Here is a 15,769-nt window from a genome sequence, read left to right as displayed (position 1 = left end):
CCAGGCTGTGGCTCTGGACTCCCAGATCCCGCGTGCAGTAAAGTCCCACCCCTCATCAGTGATTCGTCTGAAACACAGGCGTCTAGGCCGCCCTCACATTTTATTGGCTAGTGCTGTTGTCAGTCTGCGGGCACGGAGGCCTATGGGAAATGGAGCCTGGCAAAACCCAGTCCTTCTGGGGATCGCGTTTCCGCTTCCGGTGTTTAGTGGACATCCGAACGCCAGGACCCCGGGTCCGGGCTGGGGGTTCGAGGGTCGTTTGGGGACGTTGCGCGGCCGCGGAGAAGGTGCCACGGGCCCCGGCCCCCCGGCGTCGCAGGGCCTCGGCTGGCGCGCGCGGCTGTCACCTCGGGCCCTAGCCGCCCTCGCCGGGTGGGCGTGGCCGGACCGAAACCCAGGGTCCCGCCGCCTCGGGTCCAGGCCCCGCCGCCCCGCGAGCGGCCCCCGGGCGAGATGCGGCCCTCGTGCTGGCGGCGCCCTCCTACGCGCCGCCCACCGGACTCGGCGGGGAGGACCCTGGCCTTGTAGCCGCCGAGGCGACCCCGTCCCCAGGGCCCGCATTTACCCCATAAGGCTTCCAGAGAAGGTCGCCCGCGGAGCAGAGTAGCCTTCCGGTGTAAGTCACGCTCTGCGGGCCAGTCTCCCAGTCCACGGTCAAGGGGCTGAGCCCCTGTTTATTTCCTGCCAAACACCAGCCATGTGACCTTGGGCAAGCCTCTGGGGGTCTCTGAGCCACGATTGCCCAGCTTTGAGGGAGTTGAAGTCCAAGTATTTCTTAACTGTCCCGCCAGCCCTGACATCCCGTATGGGTCTGTTTTTAGTATCTCTGCTCTTAACGCTTGTAATCCTAACCAGGGTAAATCTCCCTGTTTGGGAGAGAGTTATTCCAGCGCTGAGGAATCCCGAGTGGGGTGACCAGCCAGAGGTGAGGGCAGTTTAGAGGTTGGACCCTTTGAATCTCTGAAAGGTTAGATAGAGCCAGCTCCACCCGGCTGCTGCTCTCCAAGGTGCTGCTACCTTGTGCGCCCTCTCGTACTTGTCCTGCCACATTGACTTTGTCACACTCTAGTTCCGAAGACCAGTGGCTTGGGAGGGTGGGCGGCTTACTGTCCCCATTGTCTTCTCCAGTCCATCCTCACTCGTCAGTGTGGATGAGTGACATCTTCTCGGCCTCAGGTAAATTGCTGTGCAAACACAGCCTCAAGCCCCCCCTACTTTCCAATCAGATCACCCGCTCTTGACCCTCCTCTTGAACTTCTGGAGCCGCTTCCCCGGTGACACAGGGCCAGACTCCACGGGCACCAGGACATGGGGAGGGGAGGACACGAAGGCTCTTTTCTTCACCTCAGTCCTGCTGGGCTGACACTTGTGATGGTCACTAGCATTCACTCTGTAATGTATTATCCGTGGCTCTAGGATTTCGAGTTCTACTTAGTGACTCCTATCTGATGGTAGCTCCCCACTGAGGTAAAGGAAGGGCTTTGAGCTTCAGAGCCCAGTGGCAAGGTCCTTCCGTGAGCTGAACGATGGCTGTAGCTGGGGACCCACACGTCCAGACTCCTCGAGCGCAAGAAGAGCTGCAAAGAGTGAAGCTGGAAGACGATTCCCACTGGGAGCAGGAAATTTCCCAAAGGAGCGACCCTGGACCAGAGACCTCCTGCCGGCGGTTTTGGCATTTCTGCTATCAACAAGCATCAGGACCCCGGGAGGCCCTCATCCGACTCCGGAAGCTCTGTCACCAGTGGCTGAGACCAGAGAAGTGTACAGAAGAGCAGATCCTGGAGTTGCTGGAACAGTTCCTGGCTGTCCTTCCTCGGGAGATCCAGGTCTGGGTTAGACAGAAGCATCCAGAGAGTGGAGAGGAGGCCGTGGCCCTGGTGGAAGGCTTGCAGAAAGAGCCTGGGAGACGGGGGCTCCAGGTGAGAAGCGAGAACCTTGTTCTGGGCAAAGCAGGAGGAAGCGGGAGCGTGCCCTTGGTTTGCCAGCAGTGTGGGTGATGCGCCGTACTTTGCTGTTCGTGGCAAAGTGGCATTTGCTCATTCCCTGGGCCTGGTGGCTACGGCTCTCCTTCCACGCTCAGACGGACTCTTCAGAGGATGCGTAACAGCGCTTGCTCTGAGTGTGGGGCCCTGCCGTTAAGTAAGAGAATTGCTTAAAATGGCTTGAACACCACTCCGGGCGAGGAGGAGCACACAGAAGGACAGAAAAGCTAGGGTTTGTGGGTGGGTGGGTTGGTTTTTGGTTTCTTTTTGGAGAACAGCTCTCATTCGTCAGCAGCCAGCCTGACGCAAGTGGCTTCACTGGTCTTTATGGCCAGTATTGCACCTTTGGGTCCTACTGAAAAACAGCTATATTTTTGGTTGGCTGAGTCTTGCCTCAGGAGAGCTGGTGGGCAGATTGCAGTGAGCCTGGGATCCAGACCTTATCTGTTAGTCTTTTGCACATCCACACTCCTTACTGGACTGCAGTGATTTGCAGGAGACTGATTTCCTCCTTTGCTTCTTTGCATCTTGGGATAGTTAAGTTTTAGTTCCTACAGAATTTCGACCCCTCTAGTCCTTGAACAGGGACAGGAGGTATGCTCAGAGGAGAAGGAACGCTTAGGATCAGTACTGGCTTCCCAAGACATCCATCTCAAGCAAGCACAGACAGGATTCATGTGTCTGTTACAGGCAGTGGTGAAGAACTCACAGCCAGAACCGGATGAACAGTGGCATCACAGTCCCGAAGAGGAACTCCCAGCCTTGCACAGGAGCGGTAAGCAGCAGCAGTGTGGGGAGAGGGTGGGTAAGTTCCCTCAGAGTGCCGAAGGTGGGAGGATGGGGCAGGTGAAATGAGGCTTGGGGGATCCTCGACAGGTACCTCCAAAGGGAGGAAAGGCCTCGGTTGGCATGTTTTGTAAAAGTACCCAGCGGAGCCTGTGGTACCTCTCCTTGTGTGAGTGAGGTTACTGTCCCAGTAGGTTGGGCACAGATTTTAGGCCTGGCTGGTGGAGAAAGCACAAGGTGGGGTCAGATCAAAGCACAGTAATTCTCAGGACAGGTACGTGTGTCCCAGACCAATTTGGATGATGCAGATGTGTTATCAAAACTGAAGAAGAAAATCATGAAACTGCATCAGTAACCTGGATGGATATGGAAGGGGAAAATTGGGAACTCTCCTCATTTTGGTTTTTCACCAACTTTCTTTGCTGGGACAGAGCAGACACCAAGAGAAGGGGGAAGACTCTTCTGTTTCAGAACTAAGTTGGGCCCGTCCTCAGGAGGAGTTGAGAAACATGGTCTCCTCACGGCTCCTTTTTCTTCCCCACAGCCCTGCCTGGTCCTGGAACTCTGGGTGTTTCTCTGGAGGAGGGCGGCAGTGACCCGGGGATGATGCACAGCCCCCAGGTGAGCCAGATCTTTCTCTTACTTAGGACACCTTTCACTATTCAAGTGGGGGCCCTTTGCCACCAACTCTTTTGCTCACCAGAAATGCCAAGAGAATTTTACCCAGTGGTGGTGGAGGGGGTTCTCAGTAACTTTGTAGATTAGGCTCCAGAATTTCACCAGCCAGAAAAATGTTGCTGAAACCCCCCTCCGTATGGAAGGCAGCACCACAGCTGAGGCGGTGAGGAATGGTATTAAGTCATTCTTTTCCTTGAGCCCGAGATTGTAAGATCATGCTGATTGGCACGTTTGCCTTAAAAGGAATAGTTACTTCCTTCTTTCCATATCCGAGTCTTGCCCACATGGTGTGCAGGACTGTGGAGGCGTGGAGGGAACAAAAGCCTCAGGGTCAGAGAGTCCTGCGTTCAAATTCTGGCTCTGCCACATACTGACTGTATAACTGAGCAAGTGTGAAAATATCTGGCACAGCACACCTGGTGTTCCGTAAATGTTAGCTTCTTTCTGGCTTTTCTTTCTCTCCCCGGCTCCCTCCCCGTCCTTTATTGCCTTTAAAGGTCAAAGAAAACTCACTTTTTAGTTTCTCCTCAGCCTTTTTTGTCACCTGCCCTCTGATGAAGGCCGTATAGGGAGGCATTTTGTCCCAGGGCAGCACCTTTTGAACAGGGTGTTATGTTTTCCCAGGAGTTGGTGACATTTGGCGATGTGGCTGTGTACATCTCCCAGGAGGCACGGAGGCAGCCAGGACCTGGATGGAGGAACCACCTGGAAAGAAGTTGGGAGAAATCTGCAAGTGAGGTCTCGCCGGGTAAGAGCGCCGTTTTCCTGTACAAAGTTAGCCGTGGCGTTATCTGTAGTGTTCACTACCCCAGACCTTTTTGGGATCATATTGTTCAAAGCCCTCAGTTCTGCTTGAAAAGAGACCCATAATCTAATACCAAAGTCAGTGCTCTCAAGGATGAGTTTCTAGAACCCAGAGAGAATATTGTATTGACATTTACTGACCATCTTAGGAAGACGGTCAGTAAAGCCTCTGGTGGGAGCCTGAATTTTATTTGTTTCAGGACAGATATACGTGCATGTGTAGGTCTAGATTTGGGCCTGGATTTTTTTCTTACTGCTCCCTCGCAGCCTGAATACTACTTTTACTGAGGCTTCCCAAGAATCCCTTCAGACTTAAAAAAAAAAATTAATAGTATCTCCCCTCCCTGGCATATAAAGTGGTTGGGATTAGAGTCACCAAACCACTGTATCTTCTGTGTGTCTCCCTCTGCAAACAGATTTGCCAACCCCTCTATCCAGTGTCAGCTCCCACGTGGAGCAGGAGGAGGACCCACGGAGGCGTGATCTTCAGTGTCCCGGAGAGGAGAACGCCAGCGACTCCGCAGCGGGCGGGGGGAGAGGCCAGCCTGGCCACGTGCCCGTCCTGAGAAAAGCCAAGATGTGGGACGAGCTGGAGTTGCAGGGCCTGGAGGATGAGAAGGTGGCAGGGGTGCACTGGGGCTATGAGGAAACCAAGACTTTTTTGGGAATTCTCAGTGAGTCTTGGATCCACGAGAAACTGCGCACCTGCCATCGGAACCGCCAGGTGTACCGGCTGGTGGCCGAGCGGCTGCGGGAGCGCGGCTTCCCGCGGACCCTGGAACAGTGTCGCTACCGGTTCAAAAACCTCCAGACCCACTACCGCAAAGCCAGGAGCACGCACGCCCCGGGCACCTGCCCCTTCTATCGTGAGATGGATGCCCTGATGTGCCCACGGGCCGCCACCCCGCTTCCAGAGGTGGCAGGGGCTCTTCTTGGGCACAGGGCCTGTGATGTGGAGCATGCAGAGCTTCAGGGGCGCCGCTGGGGACAGGAGGAGGCAGTGCTGGCTGAGGCTGTGTTGGAAGGCAGGGCAGAGAAGCAGGGGCCGGACCCCGGCCACACAACAGCGTCTGTAGAAGAAGGGCATTTAGGAGCCGTCACAGAGGATTCTGAGGGGGAAGAACTGGGGGTCGAAGAAGTGTCTGGAAGCCCTGGAATCCCAGCCCTGTTTCGGAGTCCGGCTGGTAAGTCCTTGTCATGAGCAAGCTGGGAGGCCCTCGCTGTCGGCAGGGTTTGGAGAAAAGCTTGCCGCGACCGGTTATTTCGGGGGTGCCGTGGGGATTCAGGGCACACTGTAGTCGTCTGGAAAGGGCAAGGAAAGGCTATTTTTATGTACAAATGGGACAGCCCTTTGTTCCTGTGTGCAGTCGAGAAAAAGGAAGAACCATTATGTAAGAGTCATGTGTATAAGTGTAAAAATAAACGTGTGCATATTGTCGGATCGAGTCCCGTCACAGAGGAAAACCCGCTTGACTGCTTCTCCGGAAATCACCGAGATGCTGTGGCGGGAGTGGGGGGTCTCCCGCTGTCCTCCGCACAACCAGCAGCACCGTCTCAGCTCCCCTCTGTACCTCTCCTCCAGGTGTGCACTGGGGCTACGAAGAAACCAAAATTTTCCTGGGGATTCTCGGTGAGCCCTACATTCACGAGAAACTGCGCACCTGCCATCGGAACCGCCAGGTGTACCGGCTGGTGGCCGAGCGGCTGCGGGAGCGCGGCTTCCCGCGGACCCTGGAACAGTGTCGCTACCGGTTCAAAAACCTCCAGACCCACTACCGCAAAGCCAGGAGCACGCACGCCCCGGGCACCTGCCCCTTCTATCGTGAGATGGACGCCCTGATGAGCCCCTGGACCCTTGCCAGCACCTTTGATGCCTTCGAGGTGGCAGGAGGCCTCCTGCGGAATAGAGGGGGCTCCGAAGAGAACCGGAAGGCCGTGCTGGAAGGTGTGACGGGAGACGGTAGCGAACCGGCAGAGGAGCCCCGAGAGGAGCCCAAGAGCCGTGGCCCCCAGGCTCTGAGGGGGAATCCCAGTGGTAAGCTCTCCTCCCCACAGCGGCCACAGACCGTGGGAGAGACGAGGGCCCGAGGGAAGCATTAGGGACTGTGAAGCGGGAGAGATGCTTCTTGTCTATCACTCTGGAGTGACCTCCTCAGGTTCAGACCGATTTCTTAGCCAGTAGTGCAGGGTGACTCACAAAGACAACGTTGAGGGTCTTGCCCTGCTCCCTGTCTGCTTTTAGTAACAACATTCTAGAAATAATATTTAGTAACCACTATAGAGGAAAGAGAGGTCCGAGTGATGTAAAGTTTCAGTTGTTTGTTTCCATCTAACATACCCTGTGCGTATTACATACAACAGTCTGCCACTGAAAGACTTCTCTGTTCTTGGGCAAACTGGTTAAACACCTAGGCCTCCACTGTCTCATCTGTAAAATGGACAGAGTGATAGTATCTAGCTCACTGGGCTGTTATGAGGATCCTGGTACATTGCTGGCCCTCAGCAAATGTTCCTTTTCATTGTCACCATCATTGTACTTACTGATAAGATAGATGAACACCTTGCTCTGTACTCCTCACTTAAGGGGGCACATTTCCTGAGTCATTCACTAAACGATTTCTTCTGAAAACCAGATCTTTCTGGTAGGTGTTTCCATTCTCATTTCACCCACCACGTCCAGATATAAGAACAGAAGGCAAATTGCATAAGAACTCCATGTCCCTTCTTGATTTTCCTCGAGTAGGACTTCCAGTCCGCCAGCCAGACGGGGTCTCGAGGCCAGAGAGAAGTGAAGAGCTTTGGAATGACGATCCCTGGGACTTCCGGAAAACTTCCTGTGCAGGTGGGAAATGAATGAAAACAAGCAAAAGCTAGTATTGCACCAACAAGGAAGTCAGATCTGGAATTCCGAACACGGACGAGGCAGCACTGGGCGAGGGCTGGGAGAGGAACCCACTCACTTGGCCTTCCTGGTTTATTATGCAGGGGTGCTGAAGCCACAGGATGTGGGAGAACAGAAAAGCAGGTAGCAGCCAGGAAAGCCTGCTCTCCTGAGTTACCGTGGCTTCTAGATAGATATAAACAAATCCTTAGTGTTGATGATTTCCCTCCTAAATTTCTTTTTTTAATGTTTATTTTTGAGAGAGAGAGAGAGAGAGAGAGAAACAGAGACAGAGACAGAGACAGGAGCGAGCCAGGGAGGGGCAGAAAGAGAGAGAGGGAGACACAGAATCCAAAGCAGGCTCCAGGCTCTAAGCTGTCAGCACAGAACCCGACGCGGGGCTCGAACCCATGAACCATGAGATCGTGACCTGAGCCAAAGTCGGAGGCTTAACCGACTGAGCCACCCAGGCACCTCTAAATTTCTTTTTTTTAATGCCCCCTTTATTTATTAAGTAAACATCTACCCCCAATGTGGTGCTCGAATTAATGACCCCAAGATAAAGAGTCACATGCTCTACTGACTGAGCCAGCCAGGCGCCCCTCCCTCTTAAGTTTCTATCAGAGTTTTAACTATAATTAACTATCACTTAACTAGATTAATAGAAAAAGTGAGCCCTGGCACCCCCAAATTAAACTACAGTCAGCCTTAGCTTATTGCAGGGGTGAATTTCTCATGGTTAAGATGAGCTTCCCTCCTTGGTTGGGCTCAGTTATTTTGTTGGAAGTTTAGGAGATCTGATAAATAGTACTGCTCTTCCCCCGCTCAGATTCCAGACCAACCAAGAAGCGTAAGAGTAAGACGTTGAGATCAAATGACAGCTTTCTAACTGTAGAGCCGTTGGGCAGTGTGGCTCAGATGGGTGGCCACGGTGGGCTTCCTCACTGAACCCCAGCTGGAGCCACAGGCAGCAGGGGATGGCCACAGCCTCGCCCCGCAGGGATAGAGGCTTCACTGCTGGTCTTCTGAGCCACGGGGCCCAGCTCCTTGTTCATCAAAGAAGTCCTCCCTCCCACTTGCAAGCAAGGGGACGGAGAGAGGCCAGAATCACTCTCAGGCTTGTCCCTCAGCCTGGAAGAGAAAGGTAGCCTTTTAGTACCGATTGCCAGCACACAGGTGGGTGGGGAGGAGAAGAGGGGCCACGCCTGGGGGCAGAGCATCTGATTGGCGGGGAGAGGAAGAAATGGGTCTGGGTCCTGCCCTCCTCCCTTTCCTCAGCCTTCCTCCCCACGACCTTCTCGTTCAGAAGCTGGGGGAGGGAGTGAGATCTGGAAGTCTGCTGTCTTGAACGAGGTTCAGCCCTGTTCCAGATGATTGGTTTCTGGTTAATGGCAAACTGACTGTTCTATATGTCACCGGCAAGAGTTTGTTTCCGACCGTCCGGTAGGGCCGCTTCCGCGTCGGTTCTGTTCTTCTGAGCTCAGAAAACACGCTACATTTGCAGTTTCACCTCATTCTTTCAGATCTTGAAACAAGGACAGAGAATGAGGAGAATTCAAGCCAGAACATTTCAGAGGAAGCAGAACTGCCGGGGGCATTATTAGAAAGACCCAAAGTGGATGTTTCCCAGTACCTTGCCTGGAGGAGAGACTGGGAAGGCAAATATGGGGCAGAAAAGCAATGGGAGGTACCCTTAGAAGATGGACGAGGGTCACTCTCCCCTCCAGAAAGAGACGCAGGGAAATTCATAGGTCCTCAGGGAACCTACGTAGGAGAAAAATCCTATCCATGCTGTGAATATGGGGAAAATTTCAGCCAGAGCTCCCACTTAGCTGTCCACCAGCTAGCCCACATCGGAGAAAAGAAACCTTTTAGGTGTGGCCGTTGTGGGAAAAGCTTTGGCCGAAGCTCACACCTGGTCTGCCACCAGAGAACCCACACGGGGGAGAAGCCCTACAAATGCCCCGAATGTGGGAAAGGCTTCAGTGATCATTCTAACCTCACAGCACACCAGAGAATCCACACTGGAGAAAAGCCCTATAAATGTGGAGAGTGCTGGCAGAGCTTCAACCAGAGCTCCAGCCTCCTGATGCACCAGAGAGTCCACACAGGAGAGAAACCCCACAAGTGCAGTGAGTGTGGAAAGAGTTTCACCAATAGCTCGCACTTCAGTGCGCACTGGCGAACGCACACTGGCGAAAAGCCCTACCGGTGCCCTGAGTGCGGGAAGAAGTTCAGTAAGAGTTCCACGCTCACCAGCCACCAGAGGATCCACACAGGAGAGAAGCCCTATGAGTGTCTCGAGTGTGGCAAAAGTTTCAGTGACCGCTCAAACCTCATTACCCACCGGCGAATTCACACTGGAGAGAGGCCCTACAAGTGTGGCGAATGTGGGAAGAGCTTTAATCAGAGCTCAAGTCTCATCATACACCAGAGGACCCACACGGGAGAGAAGCCCTACGAATGCGGTGCCTGTGGGAGGCGATTTAACAACAGTTCGCATTTCAGCGCGCATCGGAGAACCCATGTGGGCGAGAGGCTCTAAACGTCTTTAAGAAGCATCAAATCTAGAAGCACCACAGAATCTGTTCTAAGAAAGGTCTGTATGGTCCTTGATTCTATACCATGACCCCCACAGGAGACCAGGGATTTAGGTCCCAGTTCGGTAGAGGTCATTGTGTTTCTCTCACTGAAAACTCAGCTGGCTTACGGAATACTACTCAGGGCTTGCTTATCCGCACTATTGAAATGGAAGCTAATTTCCAGAGAATTCAGAGACTCATTCTGAATTGGACTGTATCACCATCACGATAGGTATCCATTAGGATTCTGTGCCTTAACTTCCACAGCTTGGTAATATGAGGGTGAGACTCTTGTCCCCAAGACCCCCCTTCAAGGACAGAGGAGGTCCGCCCCGCGGTGCTCATGGCATTAACGGTGGCCGGCTCCGCCACAGGGCCGGTAGTGGCTGAGCTCTTTCTTCTCAGCACTGGGCAGCTAGACGGGGATTTATTAACTGAGCACATTTTTCAAGGTCTTCCACGGTTCTCCCTGTGGAGGGTGGGGCCCGCGAACCGTCTCCATTTCTCTACGTGCTTCTTACCCCAAGAGGAGAGCACTCTGTCGTGTCATTTGGAGAAGGAAAGGTCAGTGCTCCAGGTTGGCTTTCTAAACCATGACCTACTCTTCCTCTCGACATGTTAGGTTGAGCCATAGGAGACTGGCATCTTTGAGGTATACAACCAGCAATTAATAGGACTCGACCTAAGCAGACGTCTCGCAGGGTAGAACCGCTCCAAATTGCCAGCAGTGCTGCCGGCAAGCCCTACGGCCCACGCGGTGCCCTAAAAACATAACACCGGGTCTAGGAGATCACGAACAGGATGATGAAATGGGGAAAGCCTTTTCCGTTTGCACGTACGTCCGGAGCAACGACCACTAACCTTGGCAGCGGTTAAGAAGGAAGCCGGGTTGGAGGAGCCGCTCCATCCCCGGCCTCAGGGGAGGCCGCGTGCAGGCGCACAGGTCCTGGAGATCTGGGGTGTCTCCGAGTGAGCAGAGCACAGCCCCTGGAGGGACTCTGACACACGCAGCCAATGGTGCTTAGAAAGAAACGGGATACGGTTTCTTGCTCTAGTTTCTCCTTCGTGCATTTGGCTTGAAAATATTTTCCCCCAACCTTCCAGAAACCCACCAGTTATAAAACAAAGCACAGTCTACACATGTCACGGTTTCATATCGTTAGATTTATAGAATACGATTAAGTAAGGAGTCTTTTCTAACGAACATAAAAGAACCTATTCAAGTAAGTGTTGTCTGTCAAAAGCGGCCGTTCTGACGGGCTGTGAACTCTGTTTGTTGTTGCCATTACTGAAAACATTGAGTTTTCCTCTGAGAATTGTCTTCAGACCACCTTAGAAGGCCTCCTATCGATGTAGTTCTAGCACAGAGTAGTGTCCGGCATGGAAGAAAGGCTTAATAAACACTGGCAGAACGAACAGCGTGTTTATTATCTGGCCCGGTCACCTCTCTTATCCGTGAGACTTGTCTCTGCCCAGTATCTGCTATCTGGAGCCAGAAGTCCTTCGAAGGATGTCAGTTTGCTGCCACTGAGGACACTTCGGAGAGCCTGTTTTTGGAGATCGTTTTCAAAGAGGTATCCCAGAAATCTGGGTTCAGAATTTTTTTTATACGGCCAGGAAATAAATGTGATATGTATTCTTTTAAATCATTTTACTCTTTTGAATGAGAAAATCTTTACTTGGGTGGAAATTCACGACACTAAAATTAACATAGCTGTGCGTTATAAAAAGAGTTTGGAAATAACCACATTCCCTTTTGGAAACTTCTGGAATGGAACACGGAGATTCAGATGTAATATCCATTACCATGCCATCTCACGTGTATTTTCCCCTTAGCAAAGCAAGGGGGAAACTGAGCTGGAGACTGTAGATATTTCATAGGGATTTTACAGTCCGTGAAGCACCGGGACACGTGAGATGGCTCTCCTAAGTGATGTTGGCATAGTTCTCAGTGGAAGACTAGAGCACTGAGTTTCACCAGTTGACTATCACGTGGAGAGGTTTCCCAGTGAACCCAACGTAATATGTACTTGTTACAGTGCCTGGATTTTATCCATTCCCTTGCTCCAGAGTGTTCTGATTTGCCTTTTCGCCTACCTCGGGACGCGGCATGAGCAAAGCTCTGGGGCTTTAGTTTTTAGCTCACCTCCAGCTCCAGCTCATAATCACGGCTTCAGAGTTTCTGAACCAGGCAAGCAGGGCGGCTTTTGGAAGCTGTTCACTTGGAAATCCCCTCAAGAGAAAAATAATGAAGTGATAGCGGGGAATGCATGAAATTCACCTCTAGTATAAAAGTTGCAAGAGATGACAATCAGATTATGCATTGCAAAATTTTAACTGAAGAGGCGCATAGCAGAAATACCGGTTCTTATTCTCACGTACAGAGAGCAAGAAACACAGGAGTTGGGTTTCGGGGCACTAATCCTAGTAGCCGAAGCTGATGCAAGTATATTAACCCATTACATAAGCGAATTCCAAGCGAATCCTGTGAGTGCGATGGCCAAAGGGTGAGCCGTTTTCATCAAGTGATCACAGACTCAGCCCCAGGGCGGAGAGTCCAAGAGACTCTAACGGCCACAAGCACCAAACCCCGCTGAGGTGCGTGTGACCCCGGCCTCCCTTCTGTTCAGCCCGGGATGTGGGACCCACTCACTGGCTCTGACTGCTCGGCTTGCAGAGAACAACACCCTCTCCCTTTACTTCTCTCCAGGACCCCGGCTCCCCAGGCCTTCTGCACAGCTCCGCCAGTCCTCTAGTGGAAGGCAGAGCGAATCAACACCAGCCCCTGTTCCCTGGTTCCCTGCGTATTTGGTGAGGCAGGCCCCACGCTAAGCACTTTATTGTAGGGTGTCGACCATTTCGGCCACTCTGAGGTGTGGGGAGACGCACAGAGCTGGGACTGCGGCCCTGATCTGTCTGCCTCCGCCACAGGGGGGGTCTCGATGATCCTGTCCTATCAGTCCCCAGATGTGCACTCCTGGGAGCCACGGCTTCTGTGGGGGTTGGGCTGTAACGTCGGCACGTAAGGGAACGATTGTGTGTGCCCAGAATGACTCTTGAGAGTCCCTGCCACAGCCCCTTAGCAAGGACAGCGTCTCTGTCAGGCCTGTGAGATGCTGATGTGCTGAAGGCCCACGGGGGTGGGGGGCAAAACCCGCGGGAAGTAGCGGCAGGACCCCGTCTCCCAAAACCGCTCCGGACAGCTCGTCCCTTTAACTAATGACCGCCCTCCTGTCCAGGCCACATCCCCTCTCTGTGCCCTGTGTTCTCATCTGCAGAACTCCTGACCCTGGGGTCCGATGCCCCAAACACCCTACCATCATTTAAAACACATAACTGTAGCTCAGCCCCCGGGGTCGGACCCCAACATTGTGAGACGCTGGCCAGAGTACAGGCCGTGACAGTCGTCTAAATATTGAGGGTTCCAAGTCAAGCTAACAGACTCATGTTCTTAGCGTCTCCCCTTAACAAGTATACTTCAGTATGACGTGGAACATCAGATTTGTGTGTGCGGGTTTTTTTTTTTTAAGTTTAAAATGCAGCTATTTTCAGGATATTCAGAAAATTCTGCAGGTGTCACCACTATCTAATTTTAGAACATGTTCATCACCCCAGGAAAGCCCGTATCCATTAGCGGTCGCCCCCCCCCCCCCCCGTCCCTCCGCCCCACGTCCGCTCGCAGCCACTCATCCACTTTCTGTCTCTGCGGATTTGCCTGCGTGAACATTTCACATAAATGGAATCCTACAAAAAGTGGCCTTTTGTGACTGGCTTCTTTCCCTCAGCTTCGTGTTTTCCGGGCTCATCCACGTGGACCAGGTGTGAGTGCTTCACTCCCCTGTCCAGCCTGGAAGCGTCCCGTCATCTGGATACAGCCCAGGTTTTGTTAACCCTGCATCAGCGGGTGGACATTGGCTCGTTGCACCTTTGGCTGTTGGGAATCATGTTGCCGTGAACATTCATGTGCACGTTTTCACGTTTTGTGTGGACGCGTTTCCGATTAGGAGTAGAATCGCCGGGTCCTCTAGTAACTCGATGTTTAACCTTTGGAGAAATTGCGAGACTTACTTTCCAAAGAGGCTGCACCGTTTTACAGTGACACTGGCAGTATATGAGGGTTCTCATTGCTCCACATCCTCCCCCCAAACTGGGTATAGTTGGTTCTTTTTTTTTTTTTAAGATTTTATTTTTAAGTAATCTCTACACCCAAACGTGGGGCTCGAACTCACAACCCCGAGCTCAAGAGTTGCATGCTCTACCGTCGGAGCCAGCCAGGCATCCCTGTTCTGTCTTTTTGATTCTAGCCATCCTGGAGGCTGTGAGGCGATGAAGCCGGGCTTTCAATTTAGAACCGGGGACTCCTGGGGCACCTGGGTAGCTCGGTTGGTTGACTTTGGCTCAGGTCATGATCTCCCAGTTCGGGAGTTCAAGCCCCATATCAGGTTCGCTGCTGTCAGCCTGTCAGCGCAAAGCCTGCTTCAGATCCTCTGCCCCCTGTCTCTGCCCCTCCCCGCTTGTGCTCTCCCCAAAAATAAATATGTTAAAAGAAAAAAAAAGAAAGAACTGCGGACTCCTGCAAGGCCCAGGATGGAACCTGGCGGTGTGGGAGGAGCCGCCCCTGCCCTGCCCCCTCTGCGCTGTGAGGCCTCCCCTGCAAGTGCTCAGGTGCCCTGCTCTGTGCATGTGGGCTCTGTCCGTGCTCCTGCTCTGTCCGTGCTCCCGCCAGCAGCCGCTCTGGCCACCTCTCAGGCCCAGAGTGCACACGCCGACTGCCTGGTCTGTCCTTGAGAGGATGGAAGGGACAAGAGGCCATTCAGACAGGACGTTCTGGGGCCCGGGTTCCCGGAAGATGGCCTGGAGGAGGAACGTGGGATCTGTGGGCGCACTGCCTTGGCCATGCGGACTTCCCGGCCACGGAGAAGGACACAGCTAGAGGAGGGCTGGATGGGGCTGGGCCCTCTAAAGCACTGGGCCCTGGCACCCACATTTGAAAACTGTGGTAAAACAGGGGTGCCTGGCTGGCTCAGTCAGTTAAGTGTCCAACTCTTATTTCAGATCAGGTCACGATCTCATGGTTCCTGGGCTCGAGTCCCAAGTGGGGCTCTGCGCTGATAGCCTGGAGGCTGCTTCGGATTCTCTGTCTCCCTCCCTCTCTGCCCCTCCCCTACTCGTGCTCTGTGTCTCTTTCTCAAAATAAATAAAGAAACATTCAAAAAACTTTTTGGGGGGGGGCGCCTGGGTGGCAAGCACCTGACTTCGGCTCAGGTCGCGATCTCACAGTTCATGAGTTCAAGCCCTGCATTGGGTGAGTTCGAGCCCTGTTTTGGGTGAGCCCCACTTTTCTCTCTCTTTCCCTCTGCCCGTTCTGGGATTCTCTCTATCTCTCTGCCCCTTGCTCACTTGTGCTCTATCTCTCAAAAAATAAATTAATTTTTAAAACTCAAGTTGAAAAAAAAAACCGTAGTAGAACATACACAACATTAAATTTACCATTTTCTCACGTTTAAGGGTACAATTCAGGGCATCAAAGACATTTGCATTTCTGTGCAATGATCACCACCATCCAAGACCAAAACTTTTTCACCAGCCCAAACTCAAAGCATATCCGTTCACCACCAACTCCCCGTTTCCCCTCCCCCCAGGCCCTGGCAACCACAGTTCTACTTTCTGTCCCCGTGAATTGGCCTGTCAGGTCCCTCATGTTAAGCAGATTCACACATTCGTCCCTCGTGTCTGGCTTCCCTCCTGGCGCCCACTCTGCCCGAGTCCACGGGGTGGTGCGGGGCAGAGGAAACCTAAACCGCCCGCTGACCGGTTATACTTCCCAGAGGAAACGTATCGCAAACGATGAACGAGCATATAAAGACGGGCTGCCGCACGGGTGGGCATCTGTCACACATCCTTGCTCTCCTGGCCTGGAGGAGGCCTACGTCCCTCGTCCAGACAGCCGCGTAGTCCCCGCCCGGATCTGCTCACTCAAAAGCAGATGGCTCGGCTCTCGGGCCCGGCACGCGGGGCCGTTACTGACTGGCCACAGCCCATTTTCTCAGTCGTAT

The 15,769-nt window shown here is 53.1% G+C and overlaps 1 protein-coding gene across 3 annotated transcripts; it reads left to right on the top strand.

The window, feature by feature from the left end:
* Window positions 1-214: 214 nt before the first annotated feature.
* Window positions 215-11,362, top strand: LOC102955593 (zinc finger and SCAN domain-containing protein 20). Of its 3 annotated transcripts, XM_042987998.1 has the most exons (9): window positions 215-616; window positions 1,417-1,919; window positions 2,673-2,757; window positions 3,313-3,389; window positions 4,071-4,194; window positions 4,667-5,434; window positions 5,833-6,285; window positions 6,994-7,092; window positions 8,655-11,362. In XM_042987998.1, exons 2-9 carry the CDS (start codon window positions 1,527-1,529, stop codon window positions 9,674-9,676), a joined length of 3,021 nt encoding a protein of 1,006 aa, XP_042843932.1. In that variant the 5' UTR covers window positions 215-616; window positions 1,417-1,526; the 3' UTR covers window positions 9,677-11,362. The 3 variants fall into 3 exon arrangements, with proteins under 3 accessions (XP_042843932.1, XP_042843933.1, XP_042843931.1); XM_042987999.1 differs by having other exon boundaries at window positions 215-1,919; window positions 4,667-5,121; window positions 6,078-6,285; XM_042987997.1 differs by having other exon boundaries at window positions 215-1,919.
* Window positions 11,363-15,769: the final 4,407 nt, after the last annotated feature.

Source organism: Panthera tigris, chromosome B3 (assembly GCF_018350195.1).
Source record: "Panthera tigris isolate Pti1 chromosome B3, P.tigris_Pti1_mat1.1, whole genome shotgun sequence".
Lineage (NCBI taxonomy): Eukaryota > Metazoa > Chordata > Mammalia > Carnivora > Felidae > Panthera > Panthera tigris.
Note: the sequence above shows the minus strand (reverse complement) of the source record. Positions and strands in the feature narration are given on the sequence as shown.